We start from the raw sequence: 19,269 nt of genomic DNA, 5'->3' as shown, positions 1-19,269 counted from the left end.
ATAACATTTAAATGCACCTCTCCAATGTCTAAGAAAAAAAAATTTAATGAAAATTTTTTAATGTATGACCTGCATCACTGTACAGAAGACTGCCATATGATAGCCATATTTACACTATGCACATGGCATACAATTATGCCAATTTTCCTAATCCCTGACCGATAACTTTTAATCTAGGGTTATCTAGGTGGTGGGTGTATTACTGTAAATATATTTTTTTTGCCTTGTGCCTGCTAAGTAAAAAAAAAATGTGTCTGATTCACGCCAAAAATCACGTCATCTGGTGGAAAATCATGCGGCTTTTTCAAATCACGCGGCTTTTCCAAATCACGCGGCTTTTCCAAATCATGGGAGAATGTGTACAAAACAACAAAATGGCGCCGGCAACGCTTCTGGGTCGTTTTCATCGAATGTCGGTGATTTTAAAGTAATTTTGACTGATAAATAATTTTTTTTGCGATCATTGCACTTCCCTGGCGGGCAAGTAAACAAAAATTTGTACTCTCCCAACAATAAAAACTACTTGCCCCGGGAGATCGGGCAATGGTTAACATCGAGCCCTGTATATATATATATATATATATATACCTCAATTTGGGGCTATGTACCAGCGAGGAAAGTGTGCACCACCATGTGCCTTTTGAACCGGAAAATGCAGCTGCAATAGCCACTGTTCATTCCTACAAAAGAAGCAGTAAAGACTCACTTATGTTTGACCCACTTACGTTCAATGAGACACATGGACACAATATCTCGAGTATTTGTACTATTTGCTGTTTTTTTTCTTTGTCCCTAATATTCTGGTCAACTCTACATTAGTGTGTATGGCACAGAAGGGAAGTTTTACAACACCAATCAACATGTAGAATTAGAAAGCACGGGTGTTTACAGCATTTTGAATGCCTCCTCATGTCATCCAAGACTGACAGTAATTCCTTCCCAAGAGTTTTTCCATAATCTGTTGATCATAGTTATATTTATGGGCTAACCATAACCACCATATTTTTTTGACATGGAGCTGCCTGTGTTGTTTCATATTTTTCTAGGTGCACATTGCAAACATCTAGGCTGCACAGATACTCCACACAGGGGCACGGGTGCTAGACTTACGTAATTTGGCCACACAGGACTTGATAATTCCGTCTTTGAGGTTGCCCACTGGGCTCCACAAATTGATTTAATTAATTAATCACTCTGGATCACAATAGTAATACAAACAGAGGTTAATAAATATGCTACTTACAAACTCAGTAAAAGGTCTGCATCAGTTTGGGATTCTGTTTTTTGTTTGAAGCGGTATCATGTAAATTAGCAGGTTAACCCGGGTCTCATGTTCCCACTGTGTGACGATCAGAGCTGAGCAGTTTGAAGGATGACACTGTGTTGTTTGACACTGGTTGACAAGGATCAGTGAGCTTTTCCTATTGCCACCAAAAGCAGCTTTTTGCTGGGTTTAAATGGGTTTTTTGGCAAGTAGGAAGGGGGTATTAGAGTTGCTTTAACCTCTGGTGTTGTGGAGGTTGAGAAATCCTCCACTTCAAAAGTTCAGTCTGTGGCATAACTACCAGCATCTCTCTGCTTACCCATTATGCTGTAATAAGGCAAAACTAAGCAAGGGTAGGCTTTGCTAGCTTCCACTTTTTCATCCTTTTCCACCTAACCGCCATATCCACCCTTAGCCATGGCCATCAGGGTCTCTTGGTACCAACAAATTTAGGGGACTTATTATTTTTGTTTTGTCATAACACGATCATCTCTTATATAGGAATTATTAACTACGTAAAACATATCATTTTCTCGTCTGTTTTTCTCCATTTGATCAATATGTTCGGGGTTAATACAGCTACAGCCTGACAAAATATGCAAGGCTTCACTATGCGCAACAACATGGTCATGTGCAATAATAATAATTTAGTTACTAAGCAGCATTGTAAATTGTAAATACTGTTGAATGTATACTGTAAACCTTATCTTATTTTATACTTATATCTTATTTGTAATTACAATCTTATTTTTCTCTCTTCCGTAAACGGTTGCATTGCAAGAAGAGAATTTCCCGCAAGGGATTAATAAAGTAATTCTGATTCTGACTGGCGGACTCCTCTTAGAAAGGAGGGTGTTAATATTTTTCATAATTTACTTTTGGAAGCACTTAGTTGTTTCCTGGAAGGTTTCAAAGGGTTGCAAGGGTCTACTGTCTCCCAATAAATAAAAATAAATAAATAAACACCATCTTGCACATTCACGAGGTTTGGCCTTTTAAAAAGAATCTGGCCCCAGTAATCACAGAACCTCCACCATGCATTACAGTAGAATTAAGTTGCTTTTCCACTAATTCTGCTGAAAACCTCTTTCTTGTAATCAGATCAAACACTGCTCCACTTCTATTAGCATTTAGACAACATTTTTAGTGCAAAGATAGAAATAAATGTTGAGATAATGGTTGCTTCTGGTCTATCTTTATCTGAAAAACAAACAAAAAAAAAACAAATCACTTCTGAGACTCAAATAGCTTCTTGGAAAATATCAAGAATATCCTTGTAGTTTTACAATGTGTTTATAACAAACAAATCTTTTTTCTTTTTTTACTCCTAGAGACAGGAAACTATGGCATTCACATACTTATGCTATTTATAGTAAATGCAGCAAAGTAGAACAACTGCCCTGCTTGCCTGATAACCCTGTTATCACATGACACGTGTTCAAATAAGTGCTGTCCCTCCTTTTTTTGACGTTTCCAGGAGTGTTAAACTGATCTGCACATGTGTAAAAAAAAAAAAAACAATGTGTACAACCGTTGGAGCCCTTTGACCACTCAGGTATTGTTTCCACAGCACCTGTTGCGTTAGAGTGGAACCAAGCTGGTACTAATGCCATTAAAAAGATAAAGCGGACAGGCTTCTAAAACATACCGGTAAGACACGTGCATTTTTTTCCCTCCTATTTTTGAAATAAGTGAATTAATTTTGTTTTGCAAAGTGAAAATTGTGGGCGCTCGTACTTCTGGACTTTTTCGAAGGACAACAACTGATGAGTGGACGTAGGCTGCAATTTTCTTGTGAGGAAATGAGTCTAAAATATTCAAAGTGCTTTTAAATATGATTAAATTGGGTTAGAATTAACATTTCAACCGCTTCTGGCGTCAGCCAATAGCATCGCCCTACTCGTTTGAATATTGAACTAGGCGGGCCTGGTGATTGGTCAGTAGGATGGGTCACGTGGTCTTGAAACGTTACGCTGTCATGGTTACAATGAAAGACGCTTTGTGATTTTCACGAGGGGAGGAGGTGTCGAGGCTGGGAGCCATATGGACCCCCGAATCACTGCCAGCTAATGTTTAGAGTTATCTATCGCTGAAAAATCAACGAAAACTGGGATATATGGCGTAAGAAACGTCAACCGGTGGACTTATTTTAAGAAGGACGTAAGAACGCCGAGGTTTATCGGAACTTTATAAGGCATACACAGGTATGTAAATATATGTTTTCGTAAAGAACTCTTAATTAAAGTGCGAAAGTAATGAAATTATCGGGCTTTAATGATTATTTTGCTGAGGAGAAGATATATGACCGCCATATTTCCTCTGAAAAATGTTTTGAACGTGTTAAATTTTGTGGTTAGTTGAAAGATTAAAAAAAAAATGGTGTCATTAAAGTGCTGGTGAGTAAAAAGCCAGATGGTTGTTTAGGAAGGGGTGGGGGGGAGCAAGGGTGGAAAATAAAATCTGTGTTTGGAGATAAAAGATCCACCTGTTACATCTCTGACAGATAATTGCTAAAACAAGATTGATGTCACATATGTTAGATTTTATTTATTAAGCAAATGGGAGCACTTTATTGAATCAAGAAAGGTTTGTTTTGCTTTTTTTTATATTTATTAATGCAATGTCCAAATGTTATCTTTCTTATTAAAATTAGTGACCGATTGTGTTTGTAAACACACAAATTGCTTCTTAAGAGGACATGGCATTGGCAAAGATGTTTTGTAAAAATAAGTAAATGTCTTGAATGCATTTTTTTTACTAATTTTCACCTAACAGGGTCCTTATTTTTTTCTTTAGACAGACAGATTTATTTTTGTCATTTTATATACACGAGTGTATACAGAAAGAAATTTAGTTTAAAAGAGCTCTTGACAATTTCATTTTTTAAAGTGCAGCCTTCAAAAACAGTAATAAATACATAAAAAAAATACTAATATAAATATATGACTGTATTGTTATTTTCTTTGTCATGTATTGGTCATAAACTATAAGCCTGTTCTTTATAAGATTTAATTTAGAAGAATCTTTAACAGGCATGGACAGAAACAAGAACCTCATGCATAAAACTTCCTTATTGCAGTTATTCTGGTATAAACTAATACAACCATTTATAACTTTTATACAACTATTTATAACTATCTTTTTTATTTGATTTAAAACAGAAAAGCACCTACTGTTCCCACTATGGCTAAGATGATGTAGCACATTGTCTAATTATAATTTGTACATTTGAATGAACATTTTTCAAGAGGTTTATGGACCCAAACTGAATTTAGTGGTAGTTTTTTAAAGAGTGCAGATTATGATGCATTTTTAGTTGCTGTTATGCTTGAGTCACACAAGTATAACAAGTTATTAATAGCTGATTAATTAGTCAGGCTTTCTTCTCAGTTGGCTTGCCTGCAGGTAGCTGCTAAACCAGCTTGCTGCTTGAAGCTTGCCAAGTATAGTGTCAAAACTGTTACCTTGATAACAGCGAGGAGTGGCACTCCTTTCATTTTCACATCACGGCTTGCCATGGTTTTCTTGGTAGGAGATAATGCCAAGAAACTAGATCTGTCTTTCTTATAAGGAAGGGAGACGTATACTGACCCATTTCTATCCAGTTGAAAAGAAGAGGTCGGTCAGGGGAGAGTGATGCAATCCGCCAATATTTTTAAAGGATTTTTAATTGTAAGAACAGTATGAAACATTTTTTTTGAGCACAGACCTCCGCCAAGTTGCTAATTTCACCTGACATCTTACTTCCACTTTAACTTACCTGTATTTACAAAATCTTTTAAAAGAGTTCCTGTTTCCAGATCGTCACCAAAATGTAATCATTTGCTGCCAGTCACATTAGGCATTTTCTCTAAAAAATGTATACCTTTGCAGTGCAAGCGGGCTTGATCTGAGTTTTCAGTCTCACAACAAATAACGTAGAACTCAACTCAGTTCTATATATATCAATCTGGCTACGCTGCAAAAACAAGCTAGAAATAAGTAAGAAATGTCTTAAATTAAGTGTATTTACTCTTCCTTTAAGTAGGTAAATAAGATGATCTGCCAATGGAAAGAGTATTTTTACCCTTAAAATAAGATCATTGGATTAAAAATGGACTGGAAATAAGACAATGCAATTGCTTTTTCTTTTTTAAACGTAAATTTTCTTGTTCCATTGGCAAAGTGTCTCATTAACCTCCTCAAATCAAGAAAAAATGAGCTTATTTTAAGAAAAAAATACTTTTAGATTTAAATTTTCTGCAGCGTACTGCCAGATTTGAACATTTCAACAAAATCTGTCCATAACTTTTTAAGTGAGTTTGAAAACAATGAAAACATAACCTGAAGGGGGAGGGAAGAATTTACCTTAATTTTAGTGATTCTAGTTTTTTTTTTTGTATATTAATCCACCTCCACATTTTTTTTTTACGCCTGATAAATATTTGTGAAGTATTGTTTATTTAGACTAAGTTTTCTTAAAATACTCTGTAAGAATTACTTTCAACACAAATTACAAATAATTGAAAAACCAAAAATTTATTTATAAATAAAGCATTTTTTTCCCACATATCTTGAGCAGGAATAAAATGTGATGAATGCATAAAGCGGCTTGTATATCATACTATGTATACATGTATATGATATATAAACATATATAAACGTAACATGCAACATGGATACTAACCTTATTCATATTAACACATTAACATTTTTCAGTGTTATGTCACTTTACCACCACCCTGTTGTACTGTTTAACTCTTTGATCAACAGTCACACATTTTTTTTCTTAAGTAGACTAAACATTCTTTGTGTTTTTTTGTTATTTTTTTGTTTGTTTTTTTGCTTTGTTGCTTTAAAAGATAAATAAATTGAATAAATTGAGCCACCTTACATTGTTTAACGTTCATGTCAAAGTGATGCATTGCTAAAAGAGGTAATCAGTTTTCTCTTTTTCTAATTGCAGGATGACAACAACACAATAGTGTTGGCAATCAAAGGGTTTTTGGAATTGATCTCAACACCCTAAGAATTAAAATGAGGATACAAGGGCAGCCAGAGGGAGCACGAAGACGCCTGGATATGAACCTAGCTGGTGAGCTGCGGGATGTGGAGATCATCCGTGGTCGTGCTGGCTACGGTTTTACAATTACAGGACAGAAACCGTGTGTCCTGAGTGGCATCATGGAGGGGAGTCCTGCTTATGTGGTGGGGTTAAGACAAGGAGATCGGATCATGGCCATCAATGGAGCAGACGTGTTCGCAGCTTCTCATGAAACGGTGGTGCAGCTGATTGGCGGCTGCAAAGGCCCCCTGCATATGTTGGTGCTCTCAGAACGCCGAATAATGGCAAACCCCATCCTTAATGATGCCAAGTTTGGGTTTGAGCAAAAAGGCAACGTTTTTCAAAAGCCGAGTGTTCTCCGCACGATATCGCATGACTCTAGCCGACCGTCCTGTAATCCTTCCAATGGCGTCACAGCTAAACAGAGGCCCGTTTCAGAGCCTGACATGTCCATGTGGTCGCAGCAGCTAAATGCTTTATCAGAGAAGGTGAAGGTGGAACAACCTGCAGTGAGAGACACAGATACTGTCTTAACAGATGCTGAAGTTCATCCAGACTGGACTGTTTTAAACATGACTTTGGTGGTCGGCTACCTCAGCTCCACTGAACTGATCCTGAACACCAGTGATGCAGAGAGCAACAGTTTAAAGGCCATTCGGGAGAGAATCAGACAGCTGGGCACTGAGCAGGATACCCACACTCTGGTGATGATGAAGGTCATGTATGATTGCGTTCGACTGTGTGACGACGCAGGAGCCGTTTTGGCCGCCTTCCCTGCTGAGAACCTCGTTTTGGGAGCTGTTTGTGCCGAGGATCCACGTTTCTTCTGCCTGGTCACCACGGCACACATCATCGGCGGCCGTGTACCAGAGGATGAGCCTCTTCGGGCGTCCTGTCACGTCTTCTTCATCGACCCGGAGCTGGGAAACCATAAGGATCATATAGGCATTGCTGGCCGATTTGGCTTTGACTGCACCCCAGATCCAGATGCTTTGGGCTGCCTGGAGTTCCCACAGACTCCCCTAGATGTGCTGCACTTTGTTACAGTCCTGTATGGTGACCTGGGAGAGGGGGTGGAAAGACTCCGAGCCAAACTGGACATGGAGACTCAGCAGCAGATCAAGGAGATGGACAGCACAAGCAAACTAGGCAGCGCCAGCAGCAGCGGGGACAGCGGGATTGAAAATCCTTCCCCCCCTGAGGAGAGAGAGGAAGGGGGTTTCCCTTCTGATATCCCAAATCTCTCTGGGTCCAACCTCCCCAGCTGTCCATGGGATTGCTCCTCGGCTGAAGTCGTTACCCCGGTAAACCTCGGCAAGGATGGCCAGAATCAGAACAGCGCCAGCACACATTCTCTTTCAGAATCCCTACCTGGCCCAGATTCTCTTATAAGCTTTTACGGAGGTCCCCCGCCCAGGCTGGAGTTCCACTTCAAGCCCCCGCCTCCACCTCTTCCTCTGGGTAAAAAACCAAACTTCCTGGCTCATCCTATGAGAAACAGTCAAAGGTGGTTTTCAAAGCAAAAAAGGCCTAAAGCTTTAAGCAGTGACTCCTTACATCAAGACACATCCAGCGCCACCACAAATAACCCCCCTCCTCCACTGGGCCAGGTACCCTCAGACAGGTACCAGTCCACAGAGGCCATGATGCCTCCTAGAGAGGAATGGACCCGAAGATTTCTTGAACAAAGGCAGAAACAGAGGACAGATGGCAGCTTCAGAAATGTAAGAAATCTCCCCATTCCTCCTTAAACTTTCCAATTAAATGAGATTAAATCTTTAGCTTTAACTCAAAAGGATTAGTTAATATAAACAGATTTAAAGTGGCTCGTTTTTCATTTTGTCTCGATCGATTGGTATCGACTGGAGACACTTCTTAAATGAAAATCTGTTGATCTGAGGTATAGCAGCCCTAAATAGACAACTGTTGTTTTTTTTACTGTAGAATAAATATGTGTTAAAGCCTAAAGCAGCACAGAGATCATTTTTATTATATATAATAGGTGCTGTCCAAGCTTACATCCATCATGGACAACACCTCTCACCCTCTGCACCAGACTGTAGAGCAGCTCCTTTAGTGAAAGACTTTTACACCCTGTTTGTATAAAGGAGCACTACTGCAGGTAATTCATCCCTGCTGCCATCAGACCTAACAATGTGGCACTATTACTGCAATAACTTGTGCAATAACTAATGTGCAATCACTATTTAATACCCTGTGTAATAACCAGTTTATATTTAAGACCCAGTTCAATAACTATATATATAAATACCCATTTAATACCCTGTGCAATAACCCTTACTAATAATCCTGTTAAATAACAGACTTCAGCTACTATATATATATATGTATTTGGATACACTGTAAATACTATATATACCCCATGCACATTTTCCTCCTTTTGCACCTTTCTTTTTGACTGTTGAGCCGATGTAACAAGTACATTTCTCCACTGTGAGATCTATAAAGCCTACCAATATAAATGCTAATTTCAGAAAAGATCCCCGCAAAAAAAAATGAATGCTGTTGATGCGTAGGTGGAGCCAATCAGATTTTCTTCCTCGCTGCTGCTTTTGTGTTTCTCCACAAGATGTCCCCATGTATCCGCATAGCTTTGTAAACATGCCTTACCTCCTCAGCCAGGCATTGAAGCAGACTCACTGGAGTGGTTTCTCTGTCTTTCTCTCCAGGCACACAAAGGGCTCCAATTAGGCCCCCTCTTGGTTTATGTGTGCTGCGAAAAAAAAGGGTTTAAAATACAGTACTCCCAAGTATGTTTTGGATAAGTCTGGATTCAAGCTATCAGCTCCTATTTCTCCATTTATTGTGGTGATTTGGTGGACTCAGAGCTACTTTTTGTTTCCCTGCTGCGTTCTTAGATCTGAACGGAGACAACTTTAGACAGGAAGCTGAGCAAATTACAGGGTAGAGCCCATTTCATACATTGGTAATTATCTGCAGTTCTTTAACTCTAGTTTAAACATCAGCCACATTGTCAGCTATTGTAATAATTGGTTGGTGGGCGGAAAAAGTTAGAACGCAGAGTATCTAAGATGGCTCTGTCTCAGACGCTCTGATCAATGTTAAAATGACATAAAATATGTGATCTTTGATTGACAACTTAACTTCTTTAAGTCCACTAAAGCAATTAGAAAGGAACCTATTTAAAAGGATGGCATTCAGGTATTTTAAAGTATCTTTTTAAACTTTAATATATGTTTGCTTCCTCTAAAAGCAGAACAAAAACCTGTTTAAAGGGGGGAAAGTGTGATGTCCCTTAAAACTAAACAGTTATGTGTGTTTTCTCAACCTTTTTTTCTAATAGGGGTCCAGGTTTTGGGGCATAGGTGCTGCCCGAGCCTCCAAACGTCGGTCTTCCAAACGTCTCAGCATGGCACGATCTCTGGATGATCTGGAGGTAGGAGTTGAGTTAATTTCTTATATATATAAAATATATATATAAAATGGGTGTTATGATTCTGTGTATAACTGATCCAACCAAGTATCATCTCCGTACCTGATGATGGCATTTCTAAGCAGTTAATATTCTGAAGTTAATCCCTGTTGCTGGCAGATTTCGGCTTCTTAATAATCTTAGGTTTAAAGTTATTTTCCCCAAAATTTTACAGTGAAATTTATTAGAAATGCCCTGATATCAACCTTTTGGCTGATGTTAATATTTGATATTCATATTGATGTTATGGCCACTAACCAATGTTTCCTCACTGCAAAAAAAGGAAATCTAAATAAGTACCGGTAATTTTTTTCTTAAAATAAATGCATTTGTTCTTGAATTGAGGAGGTAAGTGAGACACTTTGCCAATGGAACAAGACAATTTACATTATTTCAAGTGCATATTATCTAATTATCTGATTTATGAGTAAAAATACTCATTCCAATGGCAGATCATCTTATTTACCTACTTAAATTAAGGGTAAATACCTTAATTTAAGATTTTTTAAACTAATTTTTAGATATTTTTTGCAGTGCTGTTATTATTATTTACTTATATTGTTAAGAATTTCCCGCAAGGGATTAATAAGGTAATTCTGATTCAGAATTTTACACATGAAAAGATCCCAACCCCTCTGTCATACCTTCTCTGCACTATTTCATCACGGCTGCATAAAACAAATCCCATAACATTTTGATGTTGTGCATCCATTTCTATTGAGAGATATGGCTGCTGTTGCTTCCTGTCTAACTCTGACCTAAACTGCTGTTGTGGACATTAAGCACTCAGGACTGCAGAGAGCTGAACACAAGCAGTTAATGTTTCGAATGTTCCAAAAAAACACTTTGTTTTTAAAAAGTAAAACAACTTCAGAACATGAAATGGGGATAGATGGTAACCTATGTTGAATCAAACACCAAGGGGAAACATGCTAGTGTCCATTTGAAAACATTTGTTTATCAGTCATTTGGATATTCACCTGAATCTCATCTTTATCACATTTTTTTCAGTCTTTTAACTGGACATGCCACTGACACGTCCCTCTTTTAGCTGCACCTCTCTAACCTTTCATTTCCGTTGCCTTGAACTCCGTTTGCTGTTCCACTTGTGGCGAGGGGTGCCTCACAAAGTGGTCTTTGTGCGAGCCAGAGGCATGGACCTGTTTGTTTGGTCTTGCTAATGAGCCCTGCTGCACATTCTGCATTCGAAGCCCAAGTCGTTGCCTCACATTAATGACGCCTAACAACGCGTTTTTTCCCGCTCACTAAGAAAACCTGCATTACTGGCGCAAAGAGAGACGTATTCGCTTGTAGTTACTTACCCTAACTATGTTAAATGTGTTTGTAGAAGAAAGAAAAACAACTTAACAGACCAAATGATTGCTTGCTGTATAAATATGTGTGAGTCATGCACTGTGAGAGGCAGAGCACAAACCTGCTGTTCAGATTTGCCACTACAAAAACACCGAGCAGGGCTATTGTTTGAAAGCTCCATCATCAGAGCAGGTTTGACCTAGATGTAACAATAAAGCAATTTACTGTCCTAATAACCAGCTTTTATTTCCTGCTGTCCTCTGTTCTCATATTGTAAGAAACCAATTTGAAGAGCTGCGACGGGAGTAGCTACACTCCTTAAAGCCACTTCAAGGAAGTTATGAAAGTTGCCTGATGAGTGGTTATCACCAGACTAAGTGTTTCTGTCTTCTTGATTTGGGTATATTTATTTCCCATGGCTTCCAGCAACTTGCAATTCGCTGTGCATCAATCAATAGTAGAATTGCTTCTGAGTATCCTTTGGCAACTGATGTAGTGCATTTCCTGGAATCGTTCTATTACCATGAGATTATACCCAAGTGAATATGAACTTAGAAGGTATGAGTGCAACATAACCTTGGCCGATGTTTCCTTTGCATGTCTTTGTTCATATATGTGTTGTTTGTGTTCTTAACTCCTTTCTAAGAACAGAACTGTACTATTTTTATTTATTTGACCAATCCACCATAAGAATAAATAGTTGAGAAAATAAAAAAAGAAGGATGGATGTCTTTCTCCAAACATTTTTTTTTGTTCCCAGAAGCAGCACTAGACACCATCAAGGAACAGAAAGTGTCAGATTGTTGTATCCCGCACAGTGTTTCTGTATAGCTTGGAAAAGTTGGTTAAGATGTACGTAGATTTTTAATCTGAAGCCTTTTACTGGTCTGAATACGTACGGGAGCAGAGAGGATGTAAAAATATTTGGTTTTTAGGTAGGGATGCACCGACCTAGTTTTTATTCCGATTCAATTCCTGGGCTGAGCGCATCGGACGATATCTGATACGATCTAGTTCAACTGCTATATGAACCGTATATTTTGCAGTGTGAAGGAATACTTTAGCCCTGACATAAACGTTGGTAAAAAAGGTGACAAATTAACACAGATATAAATGTACTTCATATTATTTATTAATAAATAACCAATAAAAATAAAGAAATAAGAGCTCCATGTAAGGTGCTCTGGATTAGAAATCTGATATCCGATCCAGATATTTAGTCAATTTCGGAGCCGATACCTGATCCAGGTATCAGATCAGTATCTCTCTTTTTAGGGTTTTATTCCCCATCCCATTGTCAGAAGGTTACATAAATCTATCCATCTGTCCGTCTTTCCATCCATCCATTTTCTTTACAATCAGTTTCTTACCAGTGTGATATATAAAGCCTATAAAAAAGTCTCCTGTGAACTTCTGTATTTCTACGTTAAAACTCTGTGTGAATTTTTGCATCAGTCGATGAATGAATTAATACAGAATAAACATTTTGGGGTCTTCAGACTTGATAAAACGCTATGCAACCAGTTGAATTTTTACCAAAACTGAGAGAAAAAGTAATGTGAACTATGACAATCAAACTGTAAACAGCAAATGATCACCCCCTATTTGAAGGACTCATAGTTGGCATGTACACACTATACTTTCCTGTCAATTATTACCCAGTTCATTTAAACTTTTGTTCTATTCAAGATAATACCCACTGAGAATTTATTCCTTGCAATTTTTTTTTTTTGGGTCATCCACTCTCTACCTAAACTCGAGAAAAGTTTATCCAGAGAATCAGTCTGCAATCAATAAAAGTGCAGTCAATACAAAACTAGTAAAAACATCTTTAAGCATCTTTATCTGGAGGTATTTTTCTCTATAGTATTTCCTAGAGCTGCTGATTCAGACTTCATGCTTGGATCCTATGCTAACCTTGTATCTTAGCCTCAAACTGAAGCCAGCAGGATGCTCTGAATGACAAGGTCAGCATAAATACATGATAACCTCTGAATTTAGCGCGTGCATCTGGACTCACAAGGACATCCTGAGACTGTTTAATTCCTTCTTAACCCTCCTGGGGCAGCAGACCCTTGTGGTTAAGCCCTTTTTTAGCCTTGATGCCTGCATATGAGAAAAGAAAAAAAACTAATGGAGTTGTCCCTTTTTTTTAAATCGGTTTGGCAAAGGTTTGTGCAAGAATGGACTAATTCTCTGTTTTCCACCAAATGCAGCTACTGAAAACATGCCGCAGTATACAACTCTATTTGTTGTGTATTCAGTGGGAGAAACAGCTTTTATCTCATGTCTGTTTTGGTCTGATTCATTTATTTTCTCCCCCCCCTTGTAGCTTGCAGCTCAGCGTTTGTCAGATCCTCTTCTATGTTTGGGCATGCCGAAGAATGTTCTGCTTTGTCCCTTCTTGTCTTATTACCTTTCAGAGCTCGTCAGGCAGATGCCTCTGCATCCCGCTGTATAGCTCCACTTTTATGTGCGTATTTTCTCCTCACAGTCTCAAGCAGATGTTTTGCGCTCAGCAGATGACTGTGTGTTCAGCTCCGCACAGATGACACCATTAGTCGACTGCTCTATCTGTGTTCACGCTGACTCTGCTCTGTCTTCAGAGGTGTTTTATTGCTGCATATGATAACATCTGTTAATGTGAGCAGCTAGAGGAAGCACACTGTTTTCACCCTGCTGGGAGATCTGGGACAGCTTTATTGCTCTGTGAGTTTCTCCTTTCCTTTTTGGTGTGGAGACATCAGCAGCACTTGTTTGCTGGCCTGAAGGTAACATATCTGTCTTGTGGGCGTGAGGGAAAGGCATGAGGACGCAGAGACGGTGAGAGAGGTAAAAACAGAGGGGAAAGGAGGAGGAATCCACAGCAGAGAGAAAAACAGAGAGAGAGAGAGAGGATCGGGCATCAGAGGGAAGAGAGAGGGAGCTTTTGAACTCCCCGTTGCTGTCAGTATTTTCAGGCTCCTGTGTATGCGCTCTCCTCCTCCTCCTCCTCCTCCTCCTCCTCAGTTCAGATCCGTTTCTCTCTCTTTCACTGCAAAAGCCGCACAGACTCTCACACACACGCTCAGCCGATATCCAGCGGATGGACCCTTTTACACGCACCAGCCGTGGGGACCAGCGCTGAAAACGAGCCAGACGCACGCGCACAGGGCTATACATGGAGCAAACTTTAACTCTCAACTCTGTAAGTCCTCACATCAAGAGCTGTTTCTCATTCAGGCTGTCTGCTGATTCCATTTTCCTCTGCCACACTCTTCCTTCTTTGGGACTGAGTGCTCTTGTTGTAGCAGCTATACAGTGGTTAGTTGTGTGATCTGTCAGAGGAATGTTTTGACCATTGCCAGCTGAACTCACATGTGTTATATGGCACACTGCTGTATGCAGCATAATGCATTCCTACTTTATATATGAGGATCTAAGCTAACTTTCCTTTAGATGCTTAAACTAAAAAAAAAGACTGAGCTTTTATGACCCAGGCTTATTGTTATTAGTTGCATGGCCTTTTGTGTGCTCTGTTGCACTTGCCCTGAGAAATGACCTCGTTCACAGTCAGCTGGCAGCACCAAGAGAAGTTCCATTCAGTGTGAAGGACACAGAGGAGCAGAGGTTGTTGCTGTGTGATGGGATTAAATTAGCACAGGCGTTCAGTCGCCTTCTATTGTGATCTGATCACATTGCAGCCAAAGTTGGGTTCAAACTTGAAGTTTTTGCCTGTGGCTCTACCTTACCCATAGCAAATGCATTTTAGAAATTTTCTTCCTTTTGAGGGGTGAAGATTTAAGTTATTTTTACTGTAGATTAGGGTTGAAATCGTGCAAATTTAACAGCTAAGCAACAAATAAATTAATTTGAAAAGAAAATTCATATACACTGAGTTAGAATATCACAATACCAAGCTCAAGCTCAAGCTAAACACACCGTGTTGATTGATTTCACAAACTGATGTTTTTTTAAATCCTACATTTCTGTGAAATATGATGATTTTCTGTTTACAGCTAATAAAAAATGACACCTAGGATCAGCCTGTTACATTAGACCAATAAATATTTTTTATACTAAAATTGAAAAAAGTTTTGTTTTTCACCCTTTTTTTTGGTTCTTGGTACTATTAACCTGATAAACAAGCCTTGATGAACCAGAAAATACTGCACTATTATCTATATTTAAAATGTACTACTTTTAATATGGCTAATACAGTTAGTTTTCCACAACAACAGCTGTGTATTCTTTAAAGAATATCATCTGCAGAAATCTTGCTCTTGCTCACTCCCTTGCAGCAGGAAATAAAATATCTGAATAAGATAAAGGAACAAATTCCTTTTTAAACATCAAATTCCTTTTTGAACAGCTGTACTTCCCCTGATTTATTAAAAGGCATCCCATTAACACCTGACAATGAGTTATCTTTACTCAGTAACAGGATCCTAACTGGAAGGTGTGTTTATCAGAATGATCTGGTGATGTTAACAGATCAGATGAGACTTTGTGATTGGTTAGATCTTTTGTCAAGGACAACATAAAGGCCAAGTCTGATAAATGGATGACTTTCCAAATCTCCAGGCATTATTTGTCTCTTATACCATTTATACCTTATGAAGTAAATCTTTCAAACATTAACAGTTTATTAGCAACATGATAAAAGCATGATTTTAGAACGTATCAATCCACAATGGCCTTTTTTAATATACATACTTTCAAATCCTACAATCTATGGTTTATCATTACCAAATAAGCCCAGTTTAGACACGGGTACCCAGCAATAGTCATCAGCCCACTCAAGCAAATTTTATGGCTCTATCAGCTGGGTCCTCCTTGGCGGTAGAGTCATGACTAACAACCTCTGTCACTGCAGCTGTCACATATTCAGCAGTAGAAAATAGTTTGGGATTGACACATAAAATTGACTTAAAGAGAAATAAGTTGTTATATGTATATTAACAAAAAAATTCCCTGATAACTGCAGTAGTGTTGTTTTGCTAGCAATTTTTACCTTGTCATTAGGGCTGTTGCTAATGTAGTTAAGGCTAGACACAAAGATGTTTTAAAATCTGTTCCAACGAGGTTGCATGCAAACATACAAGCTGAAATGTCAACCGTATTCAACATAGTTATTGCATATATATACATATAGGGTGTTACATATATACTAAGGGTAAGGATTGTGTAAATTGAAATGACAATGAAAATTATGAATGTGACTTTTACAAGCATATATTCCTGATTTAGATTGTTTTCCTAATATTTACGATTGTCTAGATTGTACCATACTAGGTCACATACGTAGTCTTTTGCTGGAGGTTTCTTCCTGTTAAAAGGGAGTTTTTCCTCTTCACTGTCGCTACAAGCATGCTTAGTGTGAGGGATTGCATTCGAGTCAATGAGTCGATGCAATCAACTGGTTTTCCTTAGATAGAAAACTTTGTATCAATTTGACTATGATCTGGTGAACTGTAAAGTGCCTTGAGGTGACGTGTTGTGAATTGGCGCTATATAAATAAGCTGAATTGAATTGATAATGACTGATCACTCCTTAGGTTTTTATGTGAAGGAATCTAGGCTGCATTCACAGAGAGAAGGCTCTAAAATGTTGTTTGAGTTTTTTCACTATCAATCGATACTTTATATTATCCCTTTTATTTGAGCAACTGTATGCTTTTGGGGATTAGAGGCAGATTCAGACCAACAGGATGCTTTTATCTCTCTGACATCACAAGGCCAGCTCTGGCGGGGTGGCAGTTTTGTGTCCCCAAGGCTAGCATTATGGGATGACATTTTCTAAATGTCTCCGCTGTAGTTCCTTTTCCACTTCCCCCTCTTTTGAAAATTCTTTATTGCACAAACCTGCACAGTTATTAGCCAAACCCACCGACTGGGGAGAAAATTGAATAATGCAACACAAGTTGGTTAGGAGGTATTTAACTGTCCAGCTGCTCAGCCTATGAGTATGCTTCATCCAGTAACCAGCTGACCAGATGTGGATGTGGTTTTGCTGAGCTTGCAGCTCCACCAAACCGTAATCACGGAAAATACTTACTATCTCTGGATGGAGACAAACTGCAGCTCCACTCTTGACTTCTCTCTCACTAGTACCATGACATCATCTATCAACATACAGGATTATGTTTTTATTATTTCATTTACCCCACTGCCCCCATACCCTTACTTACCCTGCTTATTCTCTCTTCCCGGACCCAGAAGTTCAGCTTCTGTTAGTGATTCCCTCCCCACTATCTGTTTACTCACTAGTACTGTCATTATATTGTACTGCTGAGGGCGTGGAGCATTGCTCAACAAGGAAAGGGTTTTTTAAGGTATTTAATCAGATCTCTGTTACAGCAGTTCAGACATGTCATTCTACACAATGATGACAATTTGACATTTTCTCCCCCCAACACCTGTAGTTAAGTTAATGCCAAAACATGTTTGGCTCAAAAGCTCCTGAGGAGAGTGGAGAGAATGGAGGCTTGGCTTCAGGACAAGATGCTACAAAACCAGGTCCAATGTCATGTCTACTTCATACTGTGGGAGTCATAAACTTGGACTATTCAGACAGCAGCTTGGCTTAGAAGCACTGACACAGACTTTCCTCTGCAACATCTTCTTTTGACATACAATAGAAATGGATAAAGTGTTTTGTTCTCTATTTTTTTTTTTACTTTTAAGTCATACACAGACTTCTTGTTCTCATAACCTAAACCATATGTAATCTCAGAGAAATAAAATGCATGTGAACTGAAATGGAGGTATTGGCTGCTAAATGTTGCACCAAAGTACTGCATACCTACAGCATAAGATAAATAAACCCCTCCAAAAGAGGTACACTCAATCAGATAAAATAAACCAGGATAAAATAAACAAGTAAAATAGATATGCTATGTAATAAAAAATGCATACCTTTCATCAAAATAAAATGTTGAGATCGATTCACTCTAAAAGCCAAACTACCCTAAAGCCTGTAGACCATGACTAGCCCCTTTACTTAAATTGTTGCATGATTTTGGAGCAGCTACAGAGATCTCTGTTTTAGCAGCCGCTTGTTTGGTCTTGTTTTTCTTGCAGATTTGTGATGACTTAAATGGTAGTGGAAATATGATCGAGGACATAAGATCTGAAGATTTTTTTATGCCTACTTTACAATGCTCCTCCATATATACGGTGGCAGAATAAACTTTGGTCAAGGCATAAGCATATGTATACGATATCCTCATGGTATGATAGCATGAAGTAAGGCTACAAGGGAGGTCACAAAATTAAAATTCTTGGCCGAAACTGAAAAGAAAAAAATTGGGAAACTAAGGCCAAAAACCGAAACACAGAAAGAAACTATGTCAGTTAGAACCACAGCATTTTTAGCTAAGATGGTTACTAATCTGATTAAAATCAAGGTACTGCAATTAATCGATTACAAAATTATTTAAAGGTTAATTCCCCCCTGACATTGCCTTGGCAAAAGCACTTTGCTTTGTCTGCCACAGATGGATTGAATGTGTTCGGTGTTCATTTCCTTTTCTGTGTAGCATTCTTCTCATATTCAGAACAGTGATGGGGACGTTTGAATTTCAGGGATTAAACCGTGACATGGAGGGACTCTTTGCAGATGCGTCCTACCTTAAAATTTTGTGCAAATTAAAATGTTTTGCAAATCACCATCCCTGAGTTTTTCTCAGAGATGGTCCACACCGTACACATGCCAGCTATTATTCCATCTCTTCATGGCTTTCCCGGGCTGCATTATTTGCTGCACCATCACAAGTGTTGTTTTGTTGATTAATCTGTACACTTTTTTGTCAGTTTCAGACAAAAATTTACTGTGGATGAATTTCTGGTGCCTCCCTAAAGGATATTATGGTGTCATAGCTTTTGGACATAAAAATAATTAGCTATTCAACTGCAGTATAAGCCCTTTCCATTATAAAGAAAAAGTTCCGTCATATTCAGAGTTTGAACTTCTAAAAGTACTCTAAATCTAAAATTATTACATACTGTTAAATAAATGATAAGTGTTTTTAATTAAGAGTAATTTCATTTGAATGTGCTTTACTGGAGGCATCCGTGTTTGTCAAAGAACACTACTGCCACCTACTGGTTTGTTACTTCAAGGTGCGGTATCGGCTGTTGAGCAAGTCCCAGTGCTGTTTGTCACAATTATACAAGTCCTCTTGAAAATATTCTTCTTCGAAACGTTGCCTA

The 19,269-nt window shown here is 38.5% G+C and overlaps 1 protein-coding gene across 4 annotated transcripts in view; it reads left to right on the top strand.

Annotated features, from left to right (window-relative positions):
• Positions 1–3,281: 3,281 nt before the first annotated feature.
• The window catches only part of LOC107100541 (regulator of G-protein signaling 12-like), a 62,844-nt gene continuing 46,856 nt past the window's right edge, over positions 3,282–19,269 (top strand). For all 4 annotated transcript variants that reach the window (XM_015399062.1, XM_015399061.1, XM_015399060.1 and 1 more), the window contains exons 1-3: positions 3,282–3,468; positions 6,210–8,032; positions 9,634–9,726. In XM_015399062.1, coding sequence (XP_015254548.1) covers positions 6,281–8,032; positions 9,634–9,726 — 1,845 coding nt within the window. In that variant the 5' untranslated portion in view covers positions 3,282–3,468; positions 6,210–6,280. The remainder of the gene's footprint in view (positions 3,469–6,209; positions 8,033–9,633; positions 9,727–19,269) is intronic.

Source organism: Cyprinodon variegatus, unplaced genomic scaffold, assembly GCF_000732505.1.
Source record: "Cyprinodon variegatus isolate N-32 unplaced genomic scaffold, C_variegatus-1.0 Scaffold985, whole genome shotgun sequence".
Taxonomy (NCBI): domain Eukaryota; kingdom Metazoa; phylum Chordata; class Actinopteri; order Cyprinodontiformes; family Cyprinodontidae; genus Cyprinodon; species Cyprinodon variegatus.
The sequence above is the reverse complement of the archived record's forward strand: the minus strand, read 5'-3'. Positions and strand labels throughout refer to the sequence as shown.